This window comes from Callionymus lyra, chromosome 1, assembly GCF_982586985.1.
Source record: "Callionymus lyra chromosome 1, fCalLyr1.hap1.1, whole genome shotgun sequence".
Taxonomy (NCBI): Eukaryota; Metazoa; Chordata; class Actinopteri; order Syngnathiformes; family Callionymidae; genus Callionymus; species Callionymus lyra.
Window position 1 is genome coordinate 37,792,168 of NC_141818.1, and position 27,281 is coordinate 37,819,448.

Consider the following 27,281-nt stretch of genomic DNA (forward strand, 5'->3'; position numbering starts at 1 on the left):
GCCGCTACACAAAATTGAGGGTTGTGTTTAAAATGGGAGTGAGTGATGGTTAGAAAAGGATGAATGGATTCTCCCATGGACTGTAATCACACAATATTACATATCCAATATAACACTATTTACTAGATGGCTGTGGTAGAAGCTTGAGTGTTGAACAGTTTGTAAAGTTCAAAATTGCAGGACGTTTATTCCTTAAACTTTTGTAACATCCCGTGATGGCTGCCTATCCAATGGTAATTTAGTCTATGGTTCGACAATATATATATATATATATATATATATATATATATATATATTTTCCAAATGTAGTTCTGCTAATTTTTTTTAAACTACAATTAAATTCAAATGCCATGTTGCTATGGCAAAGCTGTGCAAACAGGCATCATGGCAGACACTACAGTACTGTTCGATGCGAGGTAATACATAATGAGAGTAGTAACCTTGCCGTTTAAACTTGATATTATCGTGAAAAATCCGTCACGTTCCTAATGCTTCCTGTGTTTATCAAATGGCTTGAATTAAACGTGGACTCACACGAACCGCTGAAGTCAAAGCACATTATTTCATTGTTATTAGAGGATCAAAAATATATTAAAACAAAAGCAAAACTTGCAATATTGGTTTCTCTAGGAATTCTCTAGTGCATAACTTTAAAGACCCACTCCGTAGTAAAGAGAAAGGGTTTCTGGCTCCCTCTAGTTTCAGAATATGTAGTTGTTATGTAGTAAATTACAATTTCTTCTTTTGTCTTTGTGCTTACATAAAATATAATTTTAGTACTTTAGTGTGTATTTGAAATTGCCAACTTTTAAAAGGTATATTTATGAATTCCTCCAGCTGACAAAGAGTTGAACTCACTGGACTTATAAATATGTTTTATATCTGAAACACATTGTTCAGAAAAACTCTGGATGTCAGTGTACGTAACACTCAAAGTATCTTCTGTGCCCTGGAAAAAAACGGGGTCCTCTTCACACACACACTTGTGATAAGCCCTATTGTGGAGTCTATTGTAGAGCCATTAGAATGTTAATGAAGGGGCCCCAGACCACATTAAGAGCCATGAGTTTGTGTCACTGAAACTAGGTTGTAGAGATTGATGAACCGACTGGATGAATATGTGGAATGCTTAGTTAAAAACACTTGCTCCGAGGACTTGACTGACATTGCTGAAGTGTGTGTGTGTTTGTTAGCTTTCACACTGCGACCTAAGGTTTGCCAACATAAAGTGTGGATTTTGTCCCTGACTTTAGTGGCAGATTGTATGATATTTTGCTATCTCAGTAAAGCCAATTCAACTTTTATATTTAGAAAAAGGCTAGAATATAGTTAAAATGATTTGATTTCAGTTGAACATTGTTTGATAAAAGATGAAAATGATTTGATTATAGTTAAAAAATTATTTGATTAAAGTTGAAAATGGTTTGATTTCAGTTGAAAATTGTTTGATTATAGTCATAAAATGTTTGATAAAAAGTTAAAAAAATGTTTTATAACAGTTCAAAATTGTTTGATAAAAGTTGAAAATTGTTTAGTTTGAGTTTAAATTATATATATATTTTTTAATTGTTTGATAACAGATGAACAAGTTTGATTAAATATGAAAATTGTTTCATAAAAGATGAAAATTGTTTGATTACATATAAAAAATAGTTGATCACAGTTGAAAATGATATAGTTCCAGTGAAAATGGTTTGGTCATAGTTTAAAATGTATAAAACACAGTTTTAAACAGTTGGAAATTGTTAGATTAAATATGAATGATGCGTTAAAAAATGAACGGGGCACGACTGAAATACATTTAAATAGTTTATTCGCTCTTGTGTTATCTTTCAAATACTATTGTGGTATCCCCTTATGTTGAAACGTGTTTTTTTTAAAGACATTCTGTGGGTTTAAATTTAAAGTTTCTGGACATGAATGAAAAAAAACATGATTAAACTCCAATTTAAAGTCACATTAACACAAACATGATGTATTTACACAACTCTAATTTACATTTAAGCTGCTTTAAGAGAAGTTGCTGTACGGACCCCCCACTTGATGCCTCAGTGGGCAAACTTCTGTGGGGAGGCATGAGAGAACCAGCTGAGCGGACCATTACCTCCCACTGCCCTGAGACCACACAACCCACCCAGAGCCTGGAGCTCTCCAGAGGAGGAGGAGGAGGAGGAGGAGGAGGAAGAAGAGGAGGATGAGGAGGAGGACGAGGGGGGGGTATTCAGTCAGTCACACTGAGAAGTCCAGCCCACTCTTCTCCCCTGCTATCTTGGATCGTCGTACAGAGGCAGGACTGTGAGCATCCTTCAGAGAGACAGGTGCTTGGGGAGGGGGGAAGAAAAAAAAAGGGACCAAAACCGGAGAGAGAAAGAGTGGAACGAGAGAAAAAAAGGGGGAGGAGTGCGGATCATTCCAGCTGGCGACCTCGGGTGCTGTAGTGAAGGAGAGAGAGGGAGAGAGAGAGAGAAAAAGAGAGAGAGAGAGACTAGGATGATGGCACAACGGTTTCGCTTCCAGAACACATGGGAGTGGTTCAGCAGCGAGTCTCCCCGCAGCAGCGACGCTCTCGCCGGCATCGACGCGCAACTCGTGCCCGCAGAGGAGCGACCCGGCCCCGCGGAGAGGTAAACCCTTGCAGGCGCCTCGTTTTTTTCTTCTCGCATCTCTTGACTCTTTTTAAACTTGTTCGTCTCTCACGTTTGTGTACGTTTTGTGTGACGATTCCAAGTAACGTGGTGGAGTTTAATTTCTCTTAGGATTTTTAAAAAATGTTTTAACTGTTTTATATCCCATTCATAATAATAACTTTAAAATACGCACCTACTTATTTCAATTAATACATATATTTAATTAATAATACAATTATAATTAAACTATTAGGCTAAAAAGTTGCCGCAATCCTAGATTGTTTTTTTTTCCTTTTTTTTAAACTGCGCAAAAGTTTATTCTTGTTATTTATAAGTGCAGCGAAAACTTCTATTGCTCCTGTTTCGCAAGTCTATCGGCAGCGTCACCCTGTGGAAGACATTGTGACATGCGGGTGTTATTTGTGGCAAAATGTATTTCACCATGATTTAGTTTTTATATAAAAACCTTGGAATTTAATCTCGAAACATGTTTCTATTGAGACGATGTGTCAAGAACTACTCTTAAGTTTGCACAACTAAAGGAGAGACAAACATATCTTTTTTTTTATATAATAGTTACGTCTAATGAGACTTTTAATGCTGAACCGGGTTGAATTAAACGTATTCTTAATATGAGTATACTTTCTTTCTGTTCTCTCGTTCTGGCAGCCCAAACCTAAATTGATCCAGAGCAAAAGCTGTTATTAAAAAAAAAAAAAAAAAGTATGCGAAGAGAAAGATTCGGGGTTGATAAGGAGAGAAGGGGGGAATAAGGAACAGAAGGAAATAAGAGAGAGATAAAAAGATTCTGTTGAATCTTTTCTTCTCGGTGGCTGCCGGCACATACATTAAGATGCTAATCCCCCCCTTTTTTTTTTTCTCTCTCTCGCTTTCTATAATTCATTGCGTTTTGTTCTCCTCCTTTGCTTATATTCTTTGTCTGCTTTATTCTTTTCTATCTGCTTCTTGTCGTGGGCTTCTCCAGATTAGGGCTTCTGGCAGAAGAGGCTTCCGTCTCCCAATTTTTTTTGCGGCATTCCACGTGATTAGGATCAGAAATGGGACAGGGGTGCTCGGAGTTTGGTGCAATTAGCGGGGAATTCTCGGCGGAGCATTACGGGACTGATTATTTTCAGCTCGCCCACCTCCCCTTTCGCCGCTGTTCCAACACACAACCAGCTGTTGTTTGTTTGAGCGGACTGTCTGCTGTGCTTTTTTTTTTATTTGCCATGTTACAGTGCGTGTGTGTGCGACTGAGGGTCGGGGGTAAAGCTCTGAGGATCTAAGTTGTTTTTCAATCCAATCTGTAGATACCAGCTGTGCCCAGATGTTCCCCCGCGGACCTAAAAAGTCCACCCTTATATATTTTTTTGTCTCTCCCTGTCCTCCCGCAGACGTCCATCACCCGGTCCCGGTTCAGTGCAATGAGGATCTTTGCACGTCCAGCGCAGCGTTCCCATCCCTCTGCCATGGTGACATGACCCGCCTCTTGAGTGCTACTTCTAAGAGGATCTTCGTGGGCCCTTGAATCCCTTAGCCGGAAGCTTGGCCGCAACACCTGAGGCTTCCTTTCGTCCATAGCCGATCGATTTCGCGATGACGGTGGCGGTGCGCCTGCGCAGGCACCTGCGAAGGCTCCTGCTCCTGCTCGCCTCCTGTTGCCTCCTCTCGCTTCTCCTCTCGGCGTACTTTCTTTTCACCAACTCCTCGCCTTCCATGCAGCTCGGACAATCCGCCGAGCCGGCGTGCTCGCAGTCCCTGTCGGCGTCCCCGTACCGTCACCTGCCGTACCCCTACCCGCCGAACCCGCCCCACACCAACGTGCACGCCGACCCCGTCGCGCTGGTCCTGGTGGAGTCCCAGTACTCCCAGCTGGGCCAGGAAGTCGTGGCGATCCTGGAGTCGGCTCACTTTCAGTTCCGCATGGAAATAGCCTCAGGGAAGGGCGACCTCCCGCCGCTGACGGAGAAGGGGAGAGGACGGTTTTCGCTCATCATTTATGAGAATCTATTAAAGTATGCAAATGCCGACACGTGGAACAGACAGTTGCTGCATCAGTATTGTACCGAGTACAGAGTTGGGATCATAGCTTTCTACCGGTCCACAGAGAACTCGCCACCTTTGCTTAAACTCAGAGGCTTTCCGTTGGTTCTCCGGACGAACCAGGCCCTCTGGGACAGCTGCGTGGTGTCCAGCTCCCCGATCCTGCACCTCACCAAGCCCGGCACCGATCGAGGGTCCCTACCCGGGGAGGACTGGACCTCTTTTTCGTCCAATCATTCCACGTACCAGGCGGTGTTGCACGCCCGGGCCAAAGAAGGAGCGGGGGGAGGCAGCGGGGATCATCAAAGTTCGGGGTTCAGTCACAACCTGCAGGCAACCGTGGTCCAGGACGTGGGACTTTACGACGGCGTCAGGAGGGTGTTTTTCGGACAGGGACTCGGCTACTGGCTTCACAGGCTCATCCTGGTGGACGCCATCTCTTACCTCACCGACAGAAAGCTCTCCCTGAGCCTGGATCGGCACATATTGGTGGATATCGATGACATTTTTGTCGGGAAGGAAGGCACGCGGATGAACATCAAGGATGTCAAGGTACGTGAGATGAATACAATTCAACTGCTACACTAAAGGTAAACTAGGGAAGAACTACACACTTTCTGGCAAGGACCAGTCCACATGACTTAATAGAAAACGCAACATACCATAAAACAGCTTCTATGATTCAAGATCCATGAGCAGAAACTATGAAGCAACCAGTGGCGCTCATTCCTGAGGCCTCAAATCTCTCGCCTAGAAGCCTTCACAGATGAGTCTTGTTGAAAAACACAACTTTTTGAGTTACAATTTTAAGATGAGTTGTTGAAGACGACATGTTCGACGCTTGGAGTATGTGCAGGATGAGTAAAAGTGGATTTGTTTTGGGTACATCAGCTTTGAAAATGTTTTTCTTTTCACACAATTATTCATTTTCAACCCCTTTTCCCTTTATCAGGGTTATGATGTTTCTGGACCAGGGCTACCGCTGATCCAGAAACAATGCTTTACTCGTCATTAAAACATCTTAAAAAATGTGAACACATGATAAGTAAGACTTCAAATCTACAACCTATTTGATAACATTGATTTATTTATACATTTTAAAATAATTTACAGATTGGAACACAACAGCGGAACTAACGAAACAGTAAAAGTGTAAATTCAATAAGAACTTTTTTTCTGAACACGTTACCAGGCAACGTGTGTGTGGTGAAAATTGTATTTCATTCTTTGTTTAATGTCGTGTTTAAACAAAAAACATGTGGGTTAAATTGACCTTAAACCCACTGTATGTAATGTATGTGGTGTTTTCCTTTTTAAAAAAAAATTAGTTGATTGTCGATTGAGTTGGTCATATAATTAATTTCAAATGGTATTAAAAAGTTGAAATTTAATTTGCCTCCCAGCTACCTAGGATGATAGACCGGGGCACGTCGTATGGTTTTGGACTTTGGGAGGAAACCAGAGTTTCAGCAGTAAACCCATAGGGAGAAATGACAAACTCTGCACAAAAAAGTTTCAGCAACTAATCCAGCACTAGAAATAAACTAAAATCGTTTCTCACCTAAAAGAAACAAAATTCAATAAAGCCAGACTGACGAACCAATATGGTGCAAAACGAATTACCTCAAAACGTCAGTTAAGCAAAAATATATTTTATATTCAACCTACAAGATTCAGCTGCTTGTCAGGAAAGTTTTTATTTCCGCGTTTGTTTGGTTGAGCTGAAAAATGTAAAACCTTCTGCAGCTCATGTCTCTTTTTTTTTTTTTTTAATAATTTGATGTTTTAATCAAACGTAAGCAAATCTGCCACGGCTGACATTCAAAACATACTTAAGAGTCAACGACATGTCGTGCTTGTCATGCAGCTCCGGTCATGATAGGTTATTCATAACCCCCCCCCCAATAAAGCTGGATGTAGAGGATAAAGCGTTCGCTTGCCAGTGGTTTGGAACTGTGATTCCGCTATCAAGTTCTTAAACCGGCCGCGGCTAGTCCCGGCCGGAGATAAGAGATGTTTACTTAATACACTGCTAGTCTGGAAGCAGCGCAAGATTTCAATTGGAGTGTGCTTGGGAGGATTTTTATCTCTGGCACGGCGGCACCGAAGGGCTATTTGGTGAAGAATATGTGTTGAGTGTTGTGTACCAAGTGTGTTGTTTGTAAAGCCCATGTGTTTGGGGGCGATGGAGAGTTTTTTAACTCAAATAAAAAAGTTGATCCAGAAGTAAAGAGGCCATTTACGAGAACAAAGACGTGGAGTTGAAGAGCCTAAGAGGAGGAGGGGGATTTTAGGGGGGCGATGGGAAGAAAGAGAGGGGGTGAATGGGCCTGTGAAGAGATGAATGGGTTACTTATTTCTCTTTTCCCACGTTCCCCCTCTTTGTGAAACTATAGGGAAGTTGGTGATGCAGCCCGCCTCTCAACTCACTCATTGTTTTACAAAGTCTTGCATGAGTAGCCACCGTCATGAAGTCACAAATCAGGGAGTTTCTCTTCGGGTGTTTCAGTTTTATTAGGAAAAACAATAAGAGAAACTTCAACAATTTATTATTTAAAAAAAATTCTTGGCAGTCCAGGCGGTTTGATACAATAAAACAGGGGTGTCAAGCCAAATTGTCTTTATTTTTTTTAAATGATCCAAAATATTAAGGTAATATTATCAGAAATGCATGACTTAAAGTAAAATTAAGTCTTAAGCATCATAATAATAATAATAATAATAATAATCATAATAATCTACGGAAAACATGTTTACATGATACAATTTCTTTTTCTCAAAATGAAGTCCTAAAACCAAGAACTCTAAGAAGTAATATTAAGAACGGATATATTGAGAAATAATACAAATTAGTACCAAAGTAGAAATACTTATAATTGTTTATTTAAATATATATTTTTTTATTCATTGACTGATTTATAATTGATTTTTTTCCAAAGAAAAATGTTTTTTTTGCGAACGGCTAACAAGAGTAAAAATCCAGTATTAATTATTGATTCATATTACACACTTTCTAAGTATATAAACTGCACAGGGTGTATATAACAAACGTCAAATTTGTGGACGGCTACTAGCTGTGACTTACGGGCACCTGTCAAGTGGAGAAACAGGCTGATTAATCGAGCGGCGTCGTCAGGTGACTTGGACGTAATGAGTTCCTTTCTCTTAAATAGCACACGCTCATGTACAGAAATGAGTCGCTCTCTCCACTCCACTCTGGTTGAAGCAAAAACAGCAGGACGAGAGGAGATAATCCCGGCGTGGAGGAGAGAGCGGAGACTCAGAACGGTGTTGAAAGGGCAGCGTTAATGCATTAGAACTCTCCACAGTCCTTCATTTTGGATGATGGTGTAGATGGCAGCGTTGAAGTGGGGGAAAGTTGAAGAGTGTGTGCTCAACCAGGGGACACGCTCCTGGCTAAAATTCACAACTTCACGAAACAAAAAATACAGAAGGGAAATTAGGAAAACCAGAGAGGGAGTTAATAACAAAGCCAACATGTTAAGTCATTTATATTTGTAAAGAGCCGTTCACAGACCAGGGTCACCTACATTTAAAAACAAGTGTAGTTGTTAATTCAAAAATATTTTTGTCATTTTTATTAATAAAATATACATAGTGATACACTGTATCTCACGATACAATTCGATATGATGTATTTATTTCACGATATGGATACGAATACCAGGGACGCAGAATTTGAGTGACACCTTGTGATTGTTTCGCTCTCTTTTAATGTGAATAAATAGAACTGAAAGAAAAAAATATGTCCAGACATCAGCTTTAAAAAGCAGCTGGAGTCGACCGTATCCTCTCGTCCTCAGTCCTGGCCAGGCGTCGTGCAGGATATAATCGTAACTTAAGTGGCAGAGGACTTATTGATTGTTGCCATCTAGAGACCGGAATTGTAATTGCAACCTAAAAATAAAAAAATGTAATATAATAAAAAAAATGAAAAATGATTTGGTAATGATTTGATCAGGTAAGGAATCCTAAAAAAAAGGAGGTCAATTTATTTTTCTACTTTGAGTCTCTCCTGAATGACCGAGCTTCTCACATTATTTTAGCCACTTTATATCTATGATCTTGTACTTTAGACTCAAGGTTGGTGACGGTGTATGACATCAGGTGCACAGATGGACAAGTAGAGATTTGTCTTTTGGCTCAGCTCTTTTCTCACCATGACAGACGATGCGGAGACCTCATGAATGCCACATCATGACACCCGTCGTAAGACGAGGAAATACTTGACCTCCTTCTGTCTCCTGGGCGTCATAGTCCCGCGGATGCAAAATCGATGACTCACCGATGATTAGGACGAAATATGTTTTCAGAATGTAGCCAAATTCTATTGAAAATGAACTTTAATTGTTGACCTAATTGGGAGCTGAAGAATGTAACGGATATTTCAAGAGCGTGTAATCCACCCCCCCCCCCCGACTTTAAGTACGTTTAATCATTTCCCGTCCAGAGGAACTTACAAGACGAATGCTCAGATTAATTAAGGGGACATTTGCAGCGATATTGCCCTAAATCCCTCCCAACGTTTCTCGTCAAAATTCATCCTCTGACGTCCCGGAGAGAAGAGAGAGAGAGAGAGACGTTTCGAGACGAGGGGAGAGAAAGGCCAATTAAAATGCCACCCTCCTCTTCTCTGCACTCTTCATTAGTCTCGCCCCACGAGTTTATCTGGTGACAAACAATACCTACGTCGACTCCTGCCTGCAGACACGCACACACAGAGAAACGGCTGCATCTATTAAAAAAGATTCCCAGTGAGACGCCACGCTGGTGACATTTCTCAAAATGAGAGATGATGCCAGTCAGAAACTCCCATCAATGATCCGCACGTTGCTGGTACTTGTGTTTTCCTAATTCATCCTCACAGGTCTTCCCGGTGTCATCAGGGAGGTGTCGGAGTCTGGCCTCGGCTGCCGTGGCGACCGCCTCCCTCTCAATCTCGCCTCGTCCCCCCCTTCAACCTCGGCTATTGATTATCCATCGTATATTTGTATTCCTCACTTAACCTCTCGCTCTCTGAGAGGTGTTTCAGAGGATGCTGTCCATAGCATTAAGATGGAGGATACGCCCCCAAACGCTAAAAAGAGATCAGAAAAAAGAGACACACAAGACACATAAAAGTTTGTGTTAATTATCGTACCACGCAACGTTGAATACCGTCAAACTCCAATAGGGATTTGCATTTGAGAAATAATGCCACAACCGGGTTTCTCGTCTCAATATGTGATTTAATTTGCAGTCTCATGTCGAGTTAAGCTGAGGCATAATCACAACCTTCTTTTTTTTCCCTGCACTGAAACACCAGTTAAAATCTCATTATATAAAAAAATTCCCTCCGACTGAGCAATTACAAGTTAAGTTTTTCCGTCTTCTTCTGAATTTAATGCTACATCTTTATGAACAAATAGCACTTGTTTCTTGTGACCGCGATGTTTCCAGGTTTTACGTACGGATTATCATCTGTTGTTGAGTTTCGTATTTTACTACGATCTTCCCCCCCCCCTCACCCACATGTCAGAATATAAACCAATGGGCAGCTTTCTTTAGACGTAGGGTGTGTCCCAAATTGTGCACTTCTGCACTTAATATTTAAAGTGCACAAGTGCGTCACGATGAGCAGTGTGCAAAAAATGTAGTACGCAATGGTGCACTCAAATGGCCAGAAAATTGAGTGTGGATCGATGGACACTTTCCACCCTCAACGGCCGCCATCTTAGTGACGTAGATGACGCTAAACGGAAGCTACGTCACTGACAACGTGTCTTCGGAGTAGATACCGGCGTAAATGTCTTGAGAAAACACAAGTTTTTACCACAAAACAACGCGACAACAATAATAACACAATTCAAAATTATAAAAAACACAAAAGACAATGTCGGCGATAGAGTTAAAAACCAGTAGCTGTCGCGTATTTTCCGGCAAGTGTGTAGTGTTTCAGTGTTTCATTTGAAACCAGTACTACCCTGTTGAAATTTGAGCACTGCACAAGTTAGTGTACTGTAAAGCAGTGCACTTAGAGAAGTGTGCGATTTGAGACTGAGCAAAGCTGCCCTTGGATTTGGAGGGTCAATGATGGTTGGATTAAAGCGATGAAATGTTGTGAATGACGTGAAGGAGACCGTGACCCGCTGCATGTCCATATGTTGTTGTGTTCATATCTGTGTAGGTGTCGGGCTGTGATGTGAGTCTCTACAGACTTTTGAGTTATTTTACACAACTGCCCCTTTTTGACCCTAAATTGTGAGGATGAAGGTCGACGGATTAGCCTGTTGGTGTGAAGCAAATGTATGGAAGTCAACGTGGATTTCCATTAGCTCTATAAGGCGGCAGAAAAGTAAAATGGCGCCGCAACCGCTTTCGGTACAAGCACAAGGATTCTTTTAACTCTAATTGAAATCGTTTTTTTTGTTCGAATTCATGCAGGATCTGGCAACCCTCTTAAGAAGGCTACGATGTGATATTTATGACTATAAAACAGTTTGTTTTGGTTTACAGGCATCACAAAAAAAACTCTCATAAAAATGTGTGGCTTTGTGTAGCTTAATATGTTATATTTATACATACATATATATATATATATATATATATATATATATATATTTATTTTTGTAAAGGCATTTACGTATTTATTAAAGCCTTTAACCTTTTCCGCTCACATGAACTATTAGTTACGTTTGCTTTGTAGTCTTGAAAAAAATAGCATTTATTAAAAAATTAAAAAATAAAATCAATGGGGAACATGGAAGCTGCTTGCATTCTACTATTAAATAAAAAAATAAAAAATTGTTAAATGTCTATAAATATTCAAGAATTACACATATTGGTTTATTAGAATTACAAATGTCCATCCGCTAATGGTATCAAAAACATGACCAAGATGCAGCGGACAACATGTCGTGTAACACAAGTGAGAAACTGGATTTTGCTTCTAGCGCCTTTCGACTTGACATTTGTTAGCTCTGAGTGAGGATCTTGACAAGCAAACGTTCACCCGGCGCTGCAGGAAGATGACGCCGTGCCCCCCCCCCCCCCCCCAAAAAAAAACAACAACAAACAAATCAACAACCACATTTTGCTGACTTTTAAATTCTCAGATAAAAGTAAATGTTGACTCGCTTGACAGAAATTGGAAGGTTTCTCAAGTGTCAGGAAAAACTAGACGGGAGTTTACAAAAGCCGCCGATGAAATCCCAGGTTACTTCATCCGTTACTGGCAGCGATCAGATTAATTTATGAATTCTTGTAAAGCTGTAGGCAGGAAAAGGAAGAAGCAAGCAGAAAAAAAAAAGAGTCGAGAGTAGCAGTAAGTAGTGAGGTGTTATTCCAGCTCATGAAATAGAGATGCCTGACCCAGTTAAAATCGCTGTTCTTGTGTTCGCGGAGCTCCTGCACACAAACAAACAGCATCTTCATCAGCGCTGACCTCCATCTCTCTACATTTGTTCGCCTCCATCACTCTTGTTTTTTGCTCTCAAACCTTACAGTTGTTTGACTCCGTCCACCTTCCAGACTGTCGCCCGATGCTGACTGAGCTCGCGCTCGACTGCTGGGTCCCAGTCGGGAGTCCAGATCCGGCGCAATCTGGGACATGGTTGGGCAATTCGATTTCCTGAGGGGCCACAATACAGCCTCTCGTGAAAGGCGAAAATGAAAAGAGCTTTAACGTGAAATATTTAGTAGAAATATAATATTACAACAAACTTTCTTTAAAAGGAAAATAAAGAGAAATAGAAAAATAGATTTTTATTTCATTTAAAGGGACAAGTTTGACGCATGACATGGTAAAAAAGAAAATTAAGTCGTGGCCATGAGGTAGTTTAGATCAGTATCCTCTGCCTCAACTTTAGCTAGTATAGCTAATGGCTACAAACAAAATACCGGGTTCGAGACCCATCTCGTTATTGACACTTTGACCTGATTGTATTTAGAATCTTACTGTGATGAAGCGATTTATATATTTGGGTATTAAGTCCGATTCGTACGGGATAAGTATTACCTGGGGACCTCTGGTCATTTGTAATAATTACGTAGAATGTCTGAGTTTTAATCTCGTGTGAATGCGCCATGTCTGTGATTTGTATTGTAATAATTCCGCCGCGAATTCGCCAAACACAGACGTCGGGCGATAATACTAGTCCTGTGTGAATCATGGGGTACAGTAACCTGTATTTCAATGGTACTGGTATAGAAGAATGTTGGAAATTTTGACCAGTGGTCTTATTAATTACAGTCCGAGCCTCTATCTCGCATGGACACCTATGCGTAAAAACGGCAAAAAATCAAAGAGGCCAAAGTTTACACCGAGTTCCCTCAGGTAATACTTATCCTGTGCGAACAGGGCTTTAGTCTCAAAAAGTGACATTGTCTTGAGCAATAACTAAACCTTGACGTTATTTATATATTGTCACATTCTTGACACCAGAAAGTTTATTCTGAAAAATGTACTACCTTAATATTTCTTCGATTTGTTTGGCTGGAAGAGAGATGTTACATTGTGTTTTATTAAGCATCGGAAGATTTAGACAGCGTGTGTCATCTTTTTTGACATTCAGAACACGCTCACCCTAAACGCAGGTATCGTGTGCACACACATGTTATGCCTTTTCCTGGACAGCTGGGTAAGCAAACCGAGCGCACCTTCACTATAGAGTCTGGTGTCTCTTTACGAGAGACATTTCTACTTGATCAGTCAATACAGTTTAGCTCTGACCTCATCCAGGCTGCATAAAAATATGAAGTCATGGGTCCATATGTGGCCCCCTGTTTGGTCTGGTCTTCCCAGTTTTTCCTTCGGACTAAGCGTTAATCGATTGATTGTGTAACTCTTTAAAAAAAAAAATAGCCAACAAAACAGATAAATCACATAACACTTCAAATCCTTGTCTCAAAAAACGTCAGCGAGCCTTAAGTATAAGTTCTGGATCTAACAACTGAAATCAAACCGATATATATGGCACCACGAGTCACCCTATTATTACTCCACGAGGCTTTGTTGTACAGAGTAGTACTACAAAGCCGAACTATATATTTATTTAGTCATTTATAAACATTTGAAACTGACACCTTGTTCATTGTGACACTATTCTTTTTTTTTCTTTTTTTTTTTAGAATCCCTTATTTGTCCCGCGAGGGGAAATTCGGTAGTGCTTTTGACAGCCATTCACACATACTGATGGGAGTAGGCTGCACACCTGCGCCAAGTCTACCATCAGGAGCAATCAGGGTAAAGTGTCTTGCTCAGGGACACAACGACACAAGCTTGTCTGGAGCTGGGATTGAACCTGCAACCTTTTTTGGACTGCAGGCAACCACTCTACCATCTGAGCTATGACGCGCCATAAACGCCCATATTCTACCCTAAACATCGTGATATTAAAGTGTAAACAACACACTCAATTACTGATTATTAACAGGAAATATAGAAGTTGTTAAAGATGAACTTTGGTGAAAACTTAGTTCTCAAAGTACCTTAAAAATATGTAATTCACTTTAATAGTACTGTCTCCTTTAAAAGGGATAAAAAGGAGAAAGTTAACAATAGAATTAATAGCATCCTAATTAATCAAAAAATAAGTCTGTAAATATCTATAATATTTAGAATGTTGTTATACTTATATTTGTGTTTTTCCCCAGAATAAAAAGACTGTTAAGTATTAAACATTCTTGACATTATAACTGTAAAATACAGGTAAATTATACTCAATAAACACTTAAATTAAATATGAAAATGCTCCCTTGAGAATAGGGGACATATTCCAAATTCAGAATACTTATTTTTGAGTAACTACAATGATATTAATACTCGTATATTTTGGCTTTTTTTTTCCTGAAAAAGAGACAGTATTGTTAATAGTAAATTACCTCTCATGGTTCTTAAACCTAATAAGGGGTAAATATAGAGAAGTTGTAGTTTTAAACAAAGTCAATCTTTAACTTCTTTACTTCCTGTTAATATCCAGTAATTGAGGCGTAGTTCAGAGTGAATAACTTAGTTATATAATATAGTCACACTGAACAAGGTGTGAGTTAGTACTTCATGATGCTTAATATGTGGCTAATTTGATGTTACTACACACTAGAATAAGCTTATTATTAGTTAATATGTGTTCCCACTCTAAACATTATTGATTTGTCATTCACAACAAGTAGACATTCGTAACTGGAATGTACTTTACAAGGCTTCGTTGTTGTATCAGGCTTCTGGCTAAACTAATAGAGACAAAGAGAGGGTGTTACATAAACTTTAAATCATCCTAATGCTTCATTATAATGGACCGTCACATTTTTTTTTTCGTTTATCTTCAGTCCACAAATGCAGAAAATGAAATAATCGTTGAACAAGAAAGACGTTGAAGGGGTTCGCAGCTGAATGCCAGGTGTTATGGGATGTGCCATCGCTGTCTGGTGCCCAACTGGCGCTGCTTCTAACACCACCAGTGAGTAGCATCTGTAGAACTGGGCAAATGAAGCGTCTCACTAGCCGCTAATCCGCGCGTGTTTCATCACCACCATCGCCTCCCCGTATGGAACCACTGTGGGAGTACCCCGCCATGTTTTTTTACTCAAAATCTTTCAGCTCAATATCAACTCAACTGGTTTTTCTGTTTGTCTCCTCTCTTTGAGATTCAGCTCTTAATTCCAAAGAAAAAAAAAAACAGCAGGAGAGGAATTGATTCTGCGTTCTGAATGTTTATGGAACACCGCTGGACATCTTCGGTTTTTGTGTAAAAGATATGAGTGGATTTTTAAAAAACCTTCAGGAATCAGGAGACAGAGAATTGATGATACAATTTGAGTAATCTATTAAGTGGCTGCTGAGTGACCTTAATACGTAAAATAGCATGACCGACTGAAAAAAACATTAGGACCATAAAAATACATCTCACCATGATGCAGATTTGCAGTGTAAGAAAACATTTTTTTCGGTGATACTCTATCGATATTCGACAGCACTGTGTCGATTTAAACAAAACAAAGACACACACACACACACACACACACACACACACACACGCACACACGCACACACACATACACACACACACACATAGATGTGGATGGATGGATGGATGGATGGAAGGATGGATGGATGGATGGATGGATGGATGGATGGATGGATGGATGGATGGATGGATGGATGGATGGATGGATGGATGGATGGATGGATGGATGGATGGATGGATGGATGGATGGATGGATGGATGGATGGATGGATGGATGGATGGATGGATGGATGGATGGATGGATGGATGGATGGATGAATGGTAGGATGGAATAATGGATGGATGGATGATGGATGGATGGATGGATGGATGGATGGATGGATGGAAGGATGGATGGATGGATGGATGGATGGATGGATGGATGGATGGATGGATGGATGGATGAATGGTAGGATGGAATAATGGATGGATGGATGGATGGATGGATGGATGGATGGATGGATGGATGGATGGATGGGAGGATGGATGGATGGATGGATGGATGGATGGATGGATGGATGGATGGATGGATGGATGGATGGATGGATGGATGGATGGATGGATGGATGGATGGATGGATGGATGGATGGATGGATGGATGGATGGATGGAAGATATAGTCGCACCAAATGTAACAATAAAATCCTGCGAGATACTGGCCACTGAGGACAAGAGGAAGCAGTCTACCCCAGAGTCTAGTACTTAGGAAAATACTACAAATATGTCCTTGTTCCTACAGTATCACAATATATATCGGGGTCTTGAACTAGTTAATCTGCAAACTGTACCATGACATTTTTTTTATTTTTTTTACCAATTTTCACTCTTTAATATATTCAATATAGAGTAAAATTAACTGATAAGATTGTCTTAACGTGTCAAGAGCAACAGGCCAATGTTTTTCAGATAATATCACCACAACTGACGGTAACAATAGCCTCATGAACCAGGCTTGTCAGTAGCTGGCCACTGCTGTTGATCAAAGATGGGCAATTACATTTTTTTCAAGGGGACAGCTTTCCACAAGTTAGAGCTTTTGCTTAAATTTTTCTTTTTTTCTTACGAATTGCTCTTGTCGAGGCTTCAATACAACGTTACAGGCGAGCATCATGGCGGTATTTGGATGTTTTTAAGTGTCTTTTTGGACAAAGATGAACAAGTAATGCTGTCCGTTGCATTAAAATGAACAATAACTCAAAAAATGAACAGATTACCTCCTAAAAAAACAGATATTAAATCTTAAAACAATCAAGTAAAAAAAAACTAAATATTGAACTTACAGTGCTGTACTTTGCCGAGGTCAGCCCTAAACTCTACACGGTCATCTCGTCTACTCTCTAGTGCGTTGTAAAGTTCCGTAACTGAACCTGCCGTTGGGTTCTCGACGTGGTTTATATAATTCAAAGATGAAATAAAAGTCATTTAATTATTTCAGTTGATTGTTGTTGTTTTTTTTATCCTCAAATATGTTTTCTTTTTTTTAAATAAGATAGAGAAAAGATTGTGTTTCCCACGAATATCACCGACAATGCGTGAGGAAGTAGAAACGTCTGCGGTGACAATTTAGAAGCAGAATGAAAACAAGGAAGTAAAAAATGCACACACACCGCACGGGTGGACACACACCTCTGCCGAACTGCCGCAGACGACAACAGCCATTAATAATGCAGCTGGACTGAGTAAACTGGGAAGAGCATATTGAGTTAGAATGCAAAGCACTCAGCTACAAACTTAATTTCTCTCTTAAGACTCGGTGTATTTGGATTTGTCCGTGTGCTGGAGATGAAGCGGATGTCACGACGGCGGTGACAGGAGATCAGATTAGGGAGCCGTGCACATCTGTCAGCATGCAAGTCGTCTTCAGCCAGATTAGATTAGCGCTAATGAAGACGCTCTGTGCTCGAGCCGTGTATCTGTTCGTTTAGAGCACGGGAGGAAAATCGTTTTTCTCTCGGAGCCAAGTGCGAAACTCTGGGGCTGCCTCAGGGTAAAAAAAATGTATCTGGAATTACTTTAAAAGTCCATAAAAGATGATCTTTTTTTATTCCATAATGGGGTCAAGGGACGCTTATCTCAGCTACATGTTGCCGCACTGAGAGACAAAACAACCGCCGCAGATTTCATCAATGAACGTTTAGGTTTCTTAGAATTTAGCCAACAGTTTTTTTTTTTTTTTTTAACTGAGAGACTGATTTTATTAACTCCTTGTTTTGTCCTTTTTTTCAGTCAAATATCTGCCTGATTATAATACAACTCTTTAAATAAAAGTACCATAATAAGTAGGTAAGTAAGTAAGTAAGTAAGTAATATTTATTTATTTAGCGCTTTTCCAGACCAGGGTCACAAAGCGCTTTAACAATCAAAACAATACTCGAAAAAGTATATACTTTAAAGATCAAGATAATACTGAGAACAACACAGGAGTTCCAGAAAATCAAGGAAAAGCCTGAACAAATATAAACGTCTTCGATCGTTCGAAAGCTTAGGAGCAACAGCCTGAAAAGATTTCTCTCCTCTGGTCCTAATAACAGATGATTATATCCAAACAATTCATTTAATTAAAAAAATCCCAAATTTCATTGGATTAAAGTTAATTTAATATATATAAAAAAACACTATTATCAGTTTATTTTAGTAAAAACTGTGCTGTAACCTGATAGAAAAGTGTAGTTATTGCTTTGGTGACCCATCTAGCAAGGGTTACAACGCTAAAGTTCAATAGCGGGTCACGTCAAGAGGACATTTTCAACATTCATATTGTTGTTTGCTAAAATTAATAGCATTTCCAGACCTTTCAATATCTTATACTATTGATCCCCTTTCTTCCATTAATAACTACATGTTGCTGTAGCTAGCATAAAAGCTAACTAATGTACCAGTAAAATAATACACGTAAAATAATAAACTCTATCTCACTTCTTCCCTTGTTGATCAAGAATTAAATGGACATTTTAGGTCTAAAAAAAGAACATCAAGATATCCTCTTAACCTCTAAAACTTGAGTTTTTAGGTGACGTGAGTTTCTGCAGTTGCGCTCGACCGATGCCTCAAACTCGCGGCGACAAACGTCCCGAAAATTCTCTCCCGTCTCATTAACCTGATAACTTCAAAGCTCTATCATAGAGAACTACACCGAGAGAGAAGACACTTTTACTTACTCTTAAAAAAAAAAAAAACCTCAGCTGGACTGTGGCCTGGAGCTGTTTATTGTTTATTGTCTTGTGTATTTTTGTCTGGTGGTTCCACTATGGATTATGCGTCACTTTTGTCTTATTTGACGATGGGTTTTCTTTAGAAATGCTTTACTTTTGAAAGTGATAGTGGAAACGAAAATTAAATATTTTACTCACCGTCATATCGATTGAATGTGATTATTTTCAGAGTAATATGTATCTGTTCTTTAGAGTCACAGGCAGAAACGTATGTACGACTCACTTCAAAACATCCATATTCCTCTGTGTTGCTTTTCTTTAACGTCCATCTGGTATTGAAGCCACACTATGAGAAAGTGTTCCGAAAAAACGTAAATAAATCTACTTTTTTATGCTTGTTTGCAGCAGAAGCTAAAAGGCTAACATGCTAAACAGACGGAAAAAGTTTCCTGTCTAAGTAGCATGTTAGCCTTTTAGCTTCTGCGACAAACAAGCTTAAAAAATTGACTTGTTTAACATTTTTTTCCAACAATTCCTCATGTCGAGGCTTCAATACAAGAGGGACGTCACAGACGAGCAGTATGGAGGTATTTTTGATGTTTTTAAGTGTCTTTTCGGACGAGAAATAAGAAGAAAAGTAGCCGTCATTTGCGACCGCCATACGGACATAAATGTTTCCTATAACTAATAATAAATGAACAGATTACTCTTAAAATAACCCCAACCTTTAGTTGACATGTGGGTGAGTAGAAAAAAAAGCATTGGATTTAGGGTGAACTATCACTTTAAGGTAAGGTAAGGTAAGGTAGAACCTTATTGATCCCTCTCCTCGGGAAATGTTTTTTTTCTCCAATTGCCACAGAAAATATGGCAATTTTTCTTTATTATTTTTCTTTCAATTTGACTTTAACTGTATAATCAAATACAGATAGAAGCTAAATAAATAATAATATCATAAAAACACTTCTTAACTATCTGACGGTGTATAAATTGCGAGGGTTTGTTTTGAACGTAAAATTTTTTAACTGTTGGTTTAGTGGACGCGTAAAAATTCACGTCTTTAATCAAACGAGTTTTAGGGGGGATAAACTTTAATCCAAGGATTAAAACTGGAATAAATGTTGTTTAAAATGTAATATTTCACTTCGCACAAGAGCGAGCTCATCGCTGACACTTTTTATTTTATTTAAAAAAAAGAATCGATTTTTCTATGAGGTCCCGCCACTCGAAGGGTTCTTCTAGCAGAGACTATGCCGGTCCATCATGTATCGTTGTACGTTCCGTGTCTTCACAAAAAAAGGTAATTGGAGACAAAAAGTTAGACACAAGCGAGTTCCCCGTGAAAAAAAAGTTTGAATCATGTTAAAAAAAAAAAAAACGATCCGGAGAAAGGAAGAGTTAAAGTAAGAGTGGAGGATATATACTCCACGCTGCTTCAGCCTTCCTTTTAAATTAGAACAGCCCCGTCTCCCGAGAATGTGACATTTTCAGAAGCAGGCGAGGGATAGATGGAGGTTCAGACGAGCGTGGTGGGGGTTGTGGGGTGGGAACGGGAGGGCGGCGGCGGCGGCGGCAAGACGACTGCAGGCTCATGCGAGCGGGAAGATGGAAGAAAAAAAAAGGGGGACAATGGGCCAGAGGCGAGGGGAGGAGGAGGAGGACGAGGGATTCTCCTTGTAGAGGAAGGATGGAAACGAGTGAGGAAAAGGAAGTCTTGTGTATACGGGGGTAGAACAGGCGTTATTAGTCCACCCTCAGGAGGGTACTAATGCATTGACCTTCATTAACTGGAATTACTGACGGTGTGAGTGAGACTGTGTGCAGCTCTCTTAACACTCATTACAAAATCTTTGTTTAAAGGCCAGTTAACTAATGAAGTCATTAAAAAGTGAGAAAAATCCTGATTCAAGTAGAAAAAGCAGACAATGGTGAAAGTTTCTTGTCGGGGAAACTGCTTATGAACACTAATGAGGGGCAAAATACTTGAAATGATTTTGAGCTGACTAAAGTGAATCAGAAGAATAATGGCTTTTTTTGGGGGGGGTGGGGGGGGGATTATTCATCGGATGCCTTTAATAAAATGTCTTCTCTGGTTGCTGCTTTGATAAAATCTTTTTTTTTTTTTTTTTTTATCTCGACGCAGGCTCTGCTGGATACTCAAAGACAACTGCGATCACAGATATCCAACTTCACCTTCAACTTGGGCTTCTCGGGAAAGTTCTATCACACAGGTAAGTTCAGAATCATCGTCGTTTCACTCAATTAGATTATTTAATTTAAAAATTAACTAATGTGTTGATTTAAGTGTGCCTTAAATATATCTTGTTCCTCTATTGTACGTGTCTCTCTTTTCATTGAAATATTTACATTAGAAAACGATCTTAAGCACCGCCCACTGAAAACAATCTGTTTTTCTGGAGACTAAATCTTGTTTACCATAACCACACCCACTCTGCGGTGATTGGCCAAGCATCAACGTTTTGTCACCACGCATCATCAATCCCAGAAGTAACCACCTCCTAGGGACACGTTGTATAAACAAAGCGGGCGTGAATGGGGAGTGAAAGGCTTTTTATTTTTGGGATTTTAAATAAAAGTGTGTCCAAACAAGAATCCACATAAAAAAGACAATATTCTCTTTAAAACAGGTTCCTTAACTTTTCAAATATAAATTCTAACAAAGTGATAACCTAATAACCCAGAATCTTGAGGGGTTTCGCTTTTTTAAGGCAAATAAGATGTTTACCTTATCAAAATGTTATTTAATTGCTATTAAATTCAATGTCCTAATTCAATAACAGGCGTGTATCATATATCTTTTACTCTATTGTGTTTTTGTGTGTGTTTTTTTTATTCCTACAGTCATTACTGTTGAATTATTCATAGCCACGTCTGGTCTATTTAAAGCACCACACTGGTTTAATGCGATGGAGTGATACATGGTGTTTTTAAATATAATTAAATGAAGTTTTGTCTTCATGTCCAAACAAAGTAAAGTTACATTTATTGTCGGTTTTATTAGGCATCAATTGTCCAACATAAAGTCAGTTGTAGTTATCATCACATGAATAGCATTAAATGATTCTGTTTTTTACGTGATAAAGAAGTCAAACAGTATAGTGTTACGCTGCAGGCCGCATTCTTTTTATCATATTTTTATCAAGATGCCAGCTGTCCCACTTTGTTTATACAACAAGTCCCTCGGAGGGGGAGACTACTGGGATTGATGACGCTGCATGACAAACCTCGAAAGTTTGACCAATCACAGCCAGTGGTCATGGTTATGGTAAACAAGATTTAATCTCCAGAAAAACAAAATGTTTTCAGTGAACGGGGCTTAAGCATATTTTCTAATGTAAATATTTTAATTTAAAGAGAGTTTTGTACAAACAGACACATACTGATGATACAATAGAGTCCAAGATCTATTTAAGACACACTTAAATCAACACATTAGTCACCATTTTGGTCAGTTTGACAGTTTTCGCCACAAAATAGTGAGATGTTTAAACCTCAAAAATCGAGCATCACCAGAGATGATGTGCGTCAGACGTGATATTTGGAACAACCTCTTTATGTGACCATGTTTGCCAAGTTTGAAAGTGGGTACAGAAATAATTTTAAAAGGTTATACTTCTGTTTGTGTCTTCAAGACGTGCGTGGCATTTAAGCACTTCTGATACCATCTTGAATACAGAAGGTAAAACAAATAAGCAAAAAATGTGCAGTATTGGAGGAACGATAACATTCCATTTGTTCCTCAACAATATGTTAAATCCTGACACAATAAATAAAGACTAATCATGATTAGAAAACACAAAGAAATAATTAATATGAGACAAAAACATATATATTTTCATTAATCAACAGTCAAGATAATGATCTTATTTATAGCAATATATTGTGATACTATACAAACAAGGATACATTTGTAGTATTTTGAATAATGCATGTTTATTGTAGATTTAAATCAAATTATTTTATTTTAAACACACTTTAAAGAACTGTAAACCATAAAGGAACTATTTTAAAAAAGCAAAATATGATTTAAAAGATGAAGTAATATTTGTTTATTGTTTGTTTTTTTATTCCAATACAATATCGCTGAAAAAAATATATTGCAATATATCATCAATATTTTCTAACACCCCTTGTGACCAAATCAATAGAAAAAAAGTATTCTAGTTTCTTTTGTGTCAACATTGCTTAGTCTATACTTATATATACTGTATATACTAATGATGGGCTGATGAAGCTTCGTGAAGCATTGTCATTATTTTCAGAGCCACTAGATGGCACCTTTTAATGGATAGTCTTTGTCTTTGAGCAATTATTTAAATGAAACCTATTATTTCAAAGCTAACAGCGCCATCTACTGAGCTTTGAAGATTGTTTCGTGAAGCCTCAACAGATCTCTGACTTAAAGGAGATGTTTTTCCATCATCTTGACTTTGTATTGTTACAATAGGACAATCGAACAAGATAAAAATGGCTAAATATTCCTGCTATTGTTGTTCTTCTTCGATCAGTTGCGTTGCAGCTGCAAGGACAAAAGTAATGGATGCAGTAAAGCCGGCAGCACGACTCAAATTGATTGTCGTTCACTGACACTGAAATACGAAAAGGATGCGACTATAAAAAAACAGAATCTCGTTTGTTCCGTCCTTGTCTAATGTGTACAGGCACGGCGCAGGAAGACGAGGGAGACGATCTGCTGCTCAAGTACGTGGACCAGTTCTGGTGGTTCCCCCACATGTGGAGCCACATGCAGCCACACCTCTTCCATAACGAGTCTTCACTGCTGGAGCAGATGGTGCTCAACAAGGAGTTTGCTCTGGTAAGGTGAAATCTCGGGGAATTGTATACTATTTGCAGCTGTTCCTTTTTGTCATCTATTTTTTCTATGTACCCACCAGCCCCCTTTCTTTTTTCCATTATCATTCGTGCTGCTATTACCTGACAGATTAGTGCTTGTTTCTAGGTTTTAAATCGTTCTGAGCATGACTTTAAGTAGGTAATTCGGTGATGGAGCCACTTTATTGAAGGTATCACTTGGTTTATTGCTATCCTCGGCTACAAAACCCGAGCGTTCTTGTCAATACATGTAGATTTACACTGTTCTCTCACTAGTTAGTCTTTCATACGGAGGCGTGTGACTATAACCTCGATGTTTATGTCCTAAACCATCAAGCCATGGCCCCGTAAAGATCCTTGTATTAATTAGTACTGTCTAGTAATGGGTTATTGAGGTATCAAGATCAAGCTGTGTACTGAAGGTACTATTTCATGATACAGTCTAAAATTAGATGGCGTTGTCTCCTTTACAATATTTGGCTTCAATCACATATTTTAGAGGAAACGGTATCATCTAATATAAAAGTGAAGACACTGCATCATGATAAAGCATCAAATAACTAATGCCGTATCATGATGTTTCACTAACCTTTCAACCATGTAAGTAAGTAAGTAAGTAAGTAAATAATGTTATTTGTAAAGCGACTATTTAGACCAGGGTAACAAAGCGCTTTAATCAAAAACAATATTCAGCAAAAATACATCCTTTAAAAGGCCACAACACACAAGACAAACACAGGAGTCCCAGAAAATCAGGGAAAAGCCTGAACAAATATAAAGGTCTTGAGATGTTTCTTGAAGGAGTCAGTAGATCATCAAACACAGAGAGAGAGGAAGATTGTTCCAAAGCTTAGGAGCAACAGCCTGGAAGGATTTCTCTCCTCTGGTCCTGAACCGTGTTCAGGAACCATCTGTAGATTCTGATCCACAGACCTCAGAGCCCGAGCTGGGGTGTAAGGCTGGATCAGATCACTGATGGAAGGTCTGACCATGAATAGTTCTGAAAGTAAGAACCATAATTTTGAAATTGATGCTGAAAGAAACTGGCAGCTAAGTTTTAAGGATCGGGGAAATGTGAGTTCTTCTACTAGAGCAGGTCAGAAAGGCGAGACAGCTCCTTCTTGTTTAGACATGAAAATAAACTGTCACAATAGTCTAAATGAGACACAAAAACATGGATTATAAACTCCAGATCGTGTTGTGACAGCATTTTCCTAAGTTTAGAGTTTTTTCTCAGTTGAAAGAAACAGTTTCTGGTCAGTTTCCTGCAGTGTTGAACAAGAGACATGTCTTGGTCAAATACAACACCCAGGTTTATCAGGTTCAGTTTGACTGACTGGTAAAGTGTCTTGAGATAACTTTGTTATGATAAGACACTTTAAATAAAATTGAATTGAAATTAAGTCACCCAAGTACTGACTCAACCCTGGAACCTTATTATCAGGCGCAATAACCAGAGTTTCAGTTTTGTCCACATAAGGCAAGGTTTCATTGAATGAGTGGTTTAGAGTCGATGATTGTAGAGGAGACAGTACCATCTAATATTAAAATGATGACAGCATCAAACAACTGATGCTGTATCATGAGGCCTCATTTAACCATCACTATTGACGAAAAACTCGATTTTTTTCTTAAATAAAACTAGCCTGTGACTTTTAAAAGGTCCAGACACTTGTTTGGCCATGTTTCCCCGCCCCCAAAAAAGGTTGTAAACTAGTGAAGATTCTTAAAAAAAACAACTCTATATGTGTTTTATAATACCCTTCTATTTTATCTTATTAAAATCTAGATCCGTAAAAGTAATTCCAAGTTGCACAAAAGGTTATGCACCCCTCGTTTTAAATGATCCGAGACACACATAACCCCCCCCATTCACAAAAATAAATCAAATTTGATATTAACCTTATAAAAGTGAGAAGAAGATGCTCTTCATTTTCTTAAATATTCCATTTTATTTTATTTTAATTTGAGGAATAAAAACTTTTTTTTAACTTATCTTCAAAATGAAAGAAACAAAGTGTTAGGGTGTTAAATGTAATACCATACACCATAGTAGGCTTAGCTATCTGTCTGTGTACATCTGATTGATGTCTTCAATTAAAAAGTATTATATCGGGGATGTTCTGAACATGTTGAACAAAAGTAGTGTTTACAAAAACATCATGTAACGTTTTAATCTGAAATGAAGAATGAAAATGCTTCTTTTAAATTGAAGTATCAGGTTTTAAAATATGTTGTTGATAGTGTTTTGTCAGTTCGTTCTTTCTCCGTGCTGCGTGTGTGATGTTCGACAATCCTTGTTGTGTCACACAAACACAAACTCAATACAATCGAAGAGGAGGCTGGAGCATCTAGCGAAAGGTTAATTTGATCATAAAATGGGATCCCTAACCTTTATCACACACACACACACACACGCACGCACGCACACACACACACTAATAAACACGCTTTATCCTCTGCCTGCCGATGCTTTCCTTTGACTAGTGCGTAGGTGTGTGTCACAGTGAAGGACAACGGCATCATTCTGCAAAAGATGAAAGGATGTAATACAGTTTTTTATTCTGCCATTGAAATCCAGCGTCATAACAAACCAATCACAAATGCCATTAAGATCAAGGCAAGTATTTGTGTAACCTTTTATCTTTAATTAAAAGAAGACGCGACAGTTTGTCTTTTTTTTTTAAAGCTGATTCAAAGCAGTCTATATGCAACCGAAACTTAACACCCACAGTACGTAGGATTGGTAAAAAGAAAAAGAAGAAGAAAATATTCCAGAAAAGAAGACCTCTGGCTAGCAGCTCAACAGAAATACTGTTTCCAGATTTTCACTAGTGGTGATCCTGGCGATTGGTATCACGATACATGGACAATTATACTATAGATGTCAAAATTGTAAGAACAAAGACTGTAATATTGTCGAGAACTTGACTCTGGTGTTGCAGGATTTACAGACCACGTGACTCTTTAAGTGGTCGTAACTGCTTCTATCAGTTTTGAAACCAAAATATGTCCAAACATCAGCTTCAAACGCTCCTGGAGTCGAATGTATCCTCTCATCCTAAGTCAACGCCAGGATCTCACAGGATTTTCATTGTTCCTTTAGCTGCAGAAGAAGTAATGACTGCTTCGGAAGTTTAATTGCATGAATATTTGCATGTTTAGTGTAAATACAAAGTTGAATTATTATATTTGAAACAGTTTATTGAAATATTAACCAGAAAAGAACAATGTTAAAAATTTCAAAACTATGAAATACAGAATTAAAGTTGATACAGTGTTGTTTAGTATCATATTTTTTCACACATCTAAGCCTTACCCAATTGTTTTTACTTTGTTTTATTCCCCCTATAATATAAGTAAGTAAGTAAGTCAGTAAGTAAGTAAGTAAGTAAGTAAGTAAGTAATATTTATTTATATAGCGCTTTTCGGTCACAAAGCACTTTAACAATCAAAACAATACTCAAAAAAGTATATACATTAAAGATCAAGATAATACTGAGAATGATATTCCTTTTTTAGCATTTTGAAATAATATAGATATCGTTATTGTCTAATTTGATAGGAGAGAAATTTACTAAAAATTGACTTAAATCTTCCCTT

At 38.7% G+C, this 27,281-nt stretch overlaps 1 protein-coding gene across 2 annotated transcripts in view; it reads left to right on the forward strand.

Annotated features, from left to right (window-relative positions):
* The first annotated feature begins 4,208 nt into the window (after nt 1-4,208).
* The window catches only part of ndst3 (N-deacetylase/N-sulfotransferase (heparan glucosaminyl) 3), a 49,946-nt gene continuing 26,873 nt past the window's right edge, over nt 4,209-27,281 (forward strand). For both annotated transcript variants that reach the window (XM_087806429.1, XM_087806436.1), the window contains exons 1-3: nt 4,209-5,222; nt 20,968-21,055; nt 23,507-23,661. In XM_087806429.1, the coding sequence (XP_087662555.1) occupies nt 4,224-5,222; nt 20,968-21,055; nt 23,507-23,661 (1,242 nt within the window). In that variant the 5' untranslated portion in view covers nt 4,209-4,223. The remainder of the gene's footprint in view (nt 5,223-20,967; nt 21,056-23,506; nt 23,662-27,281) is intronic.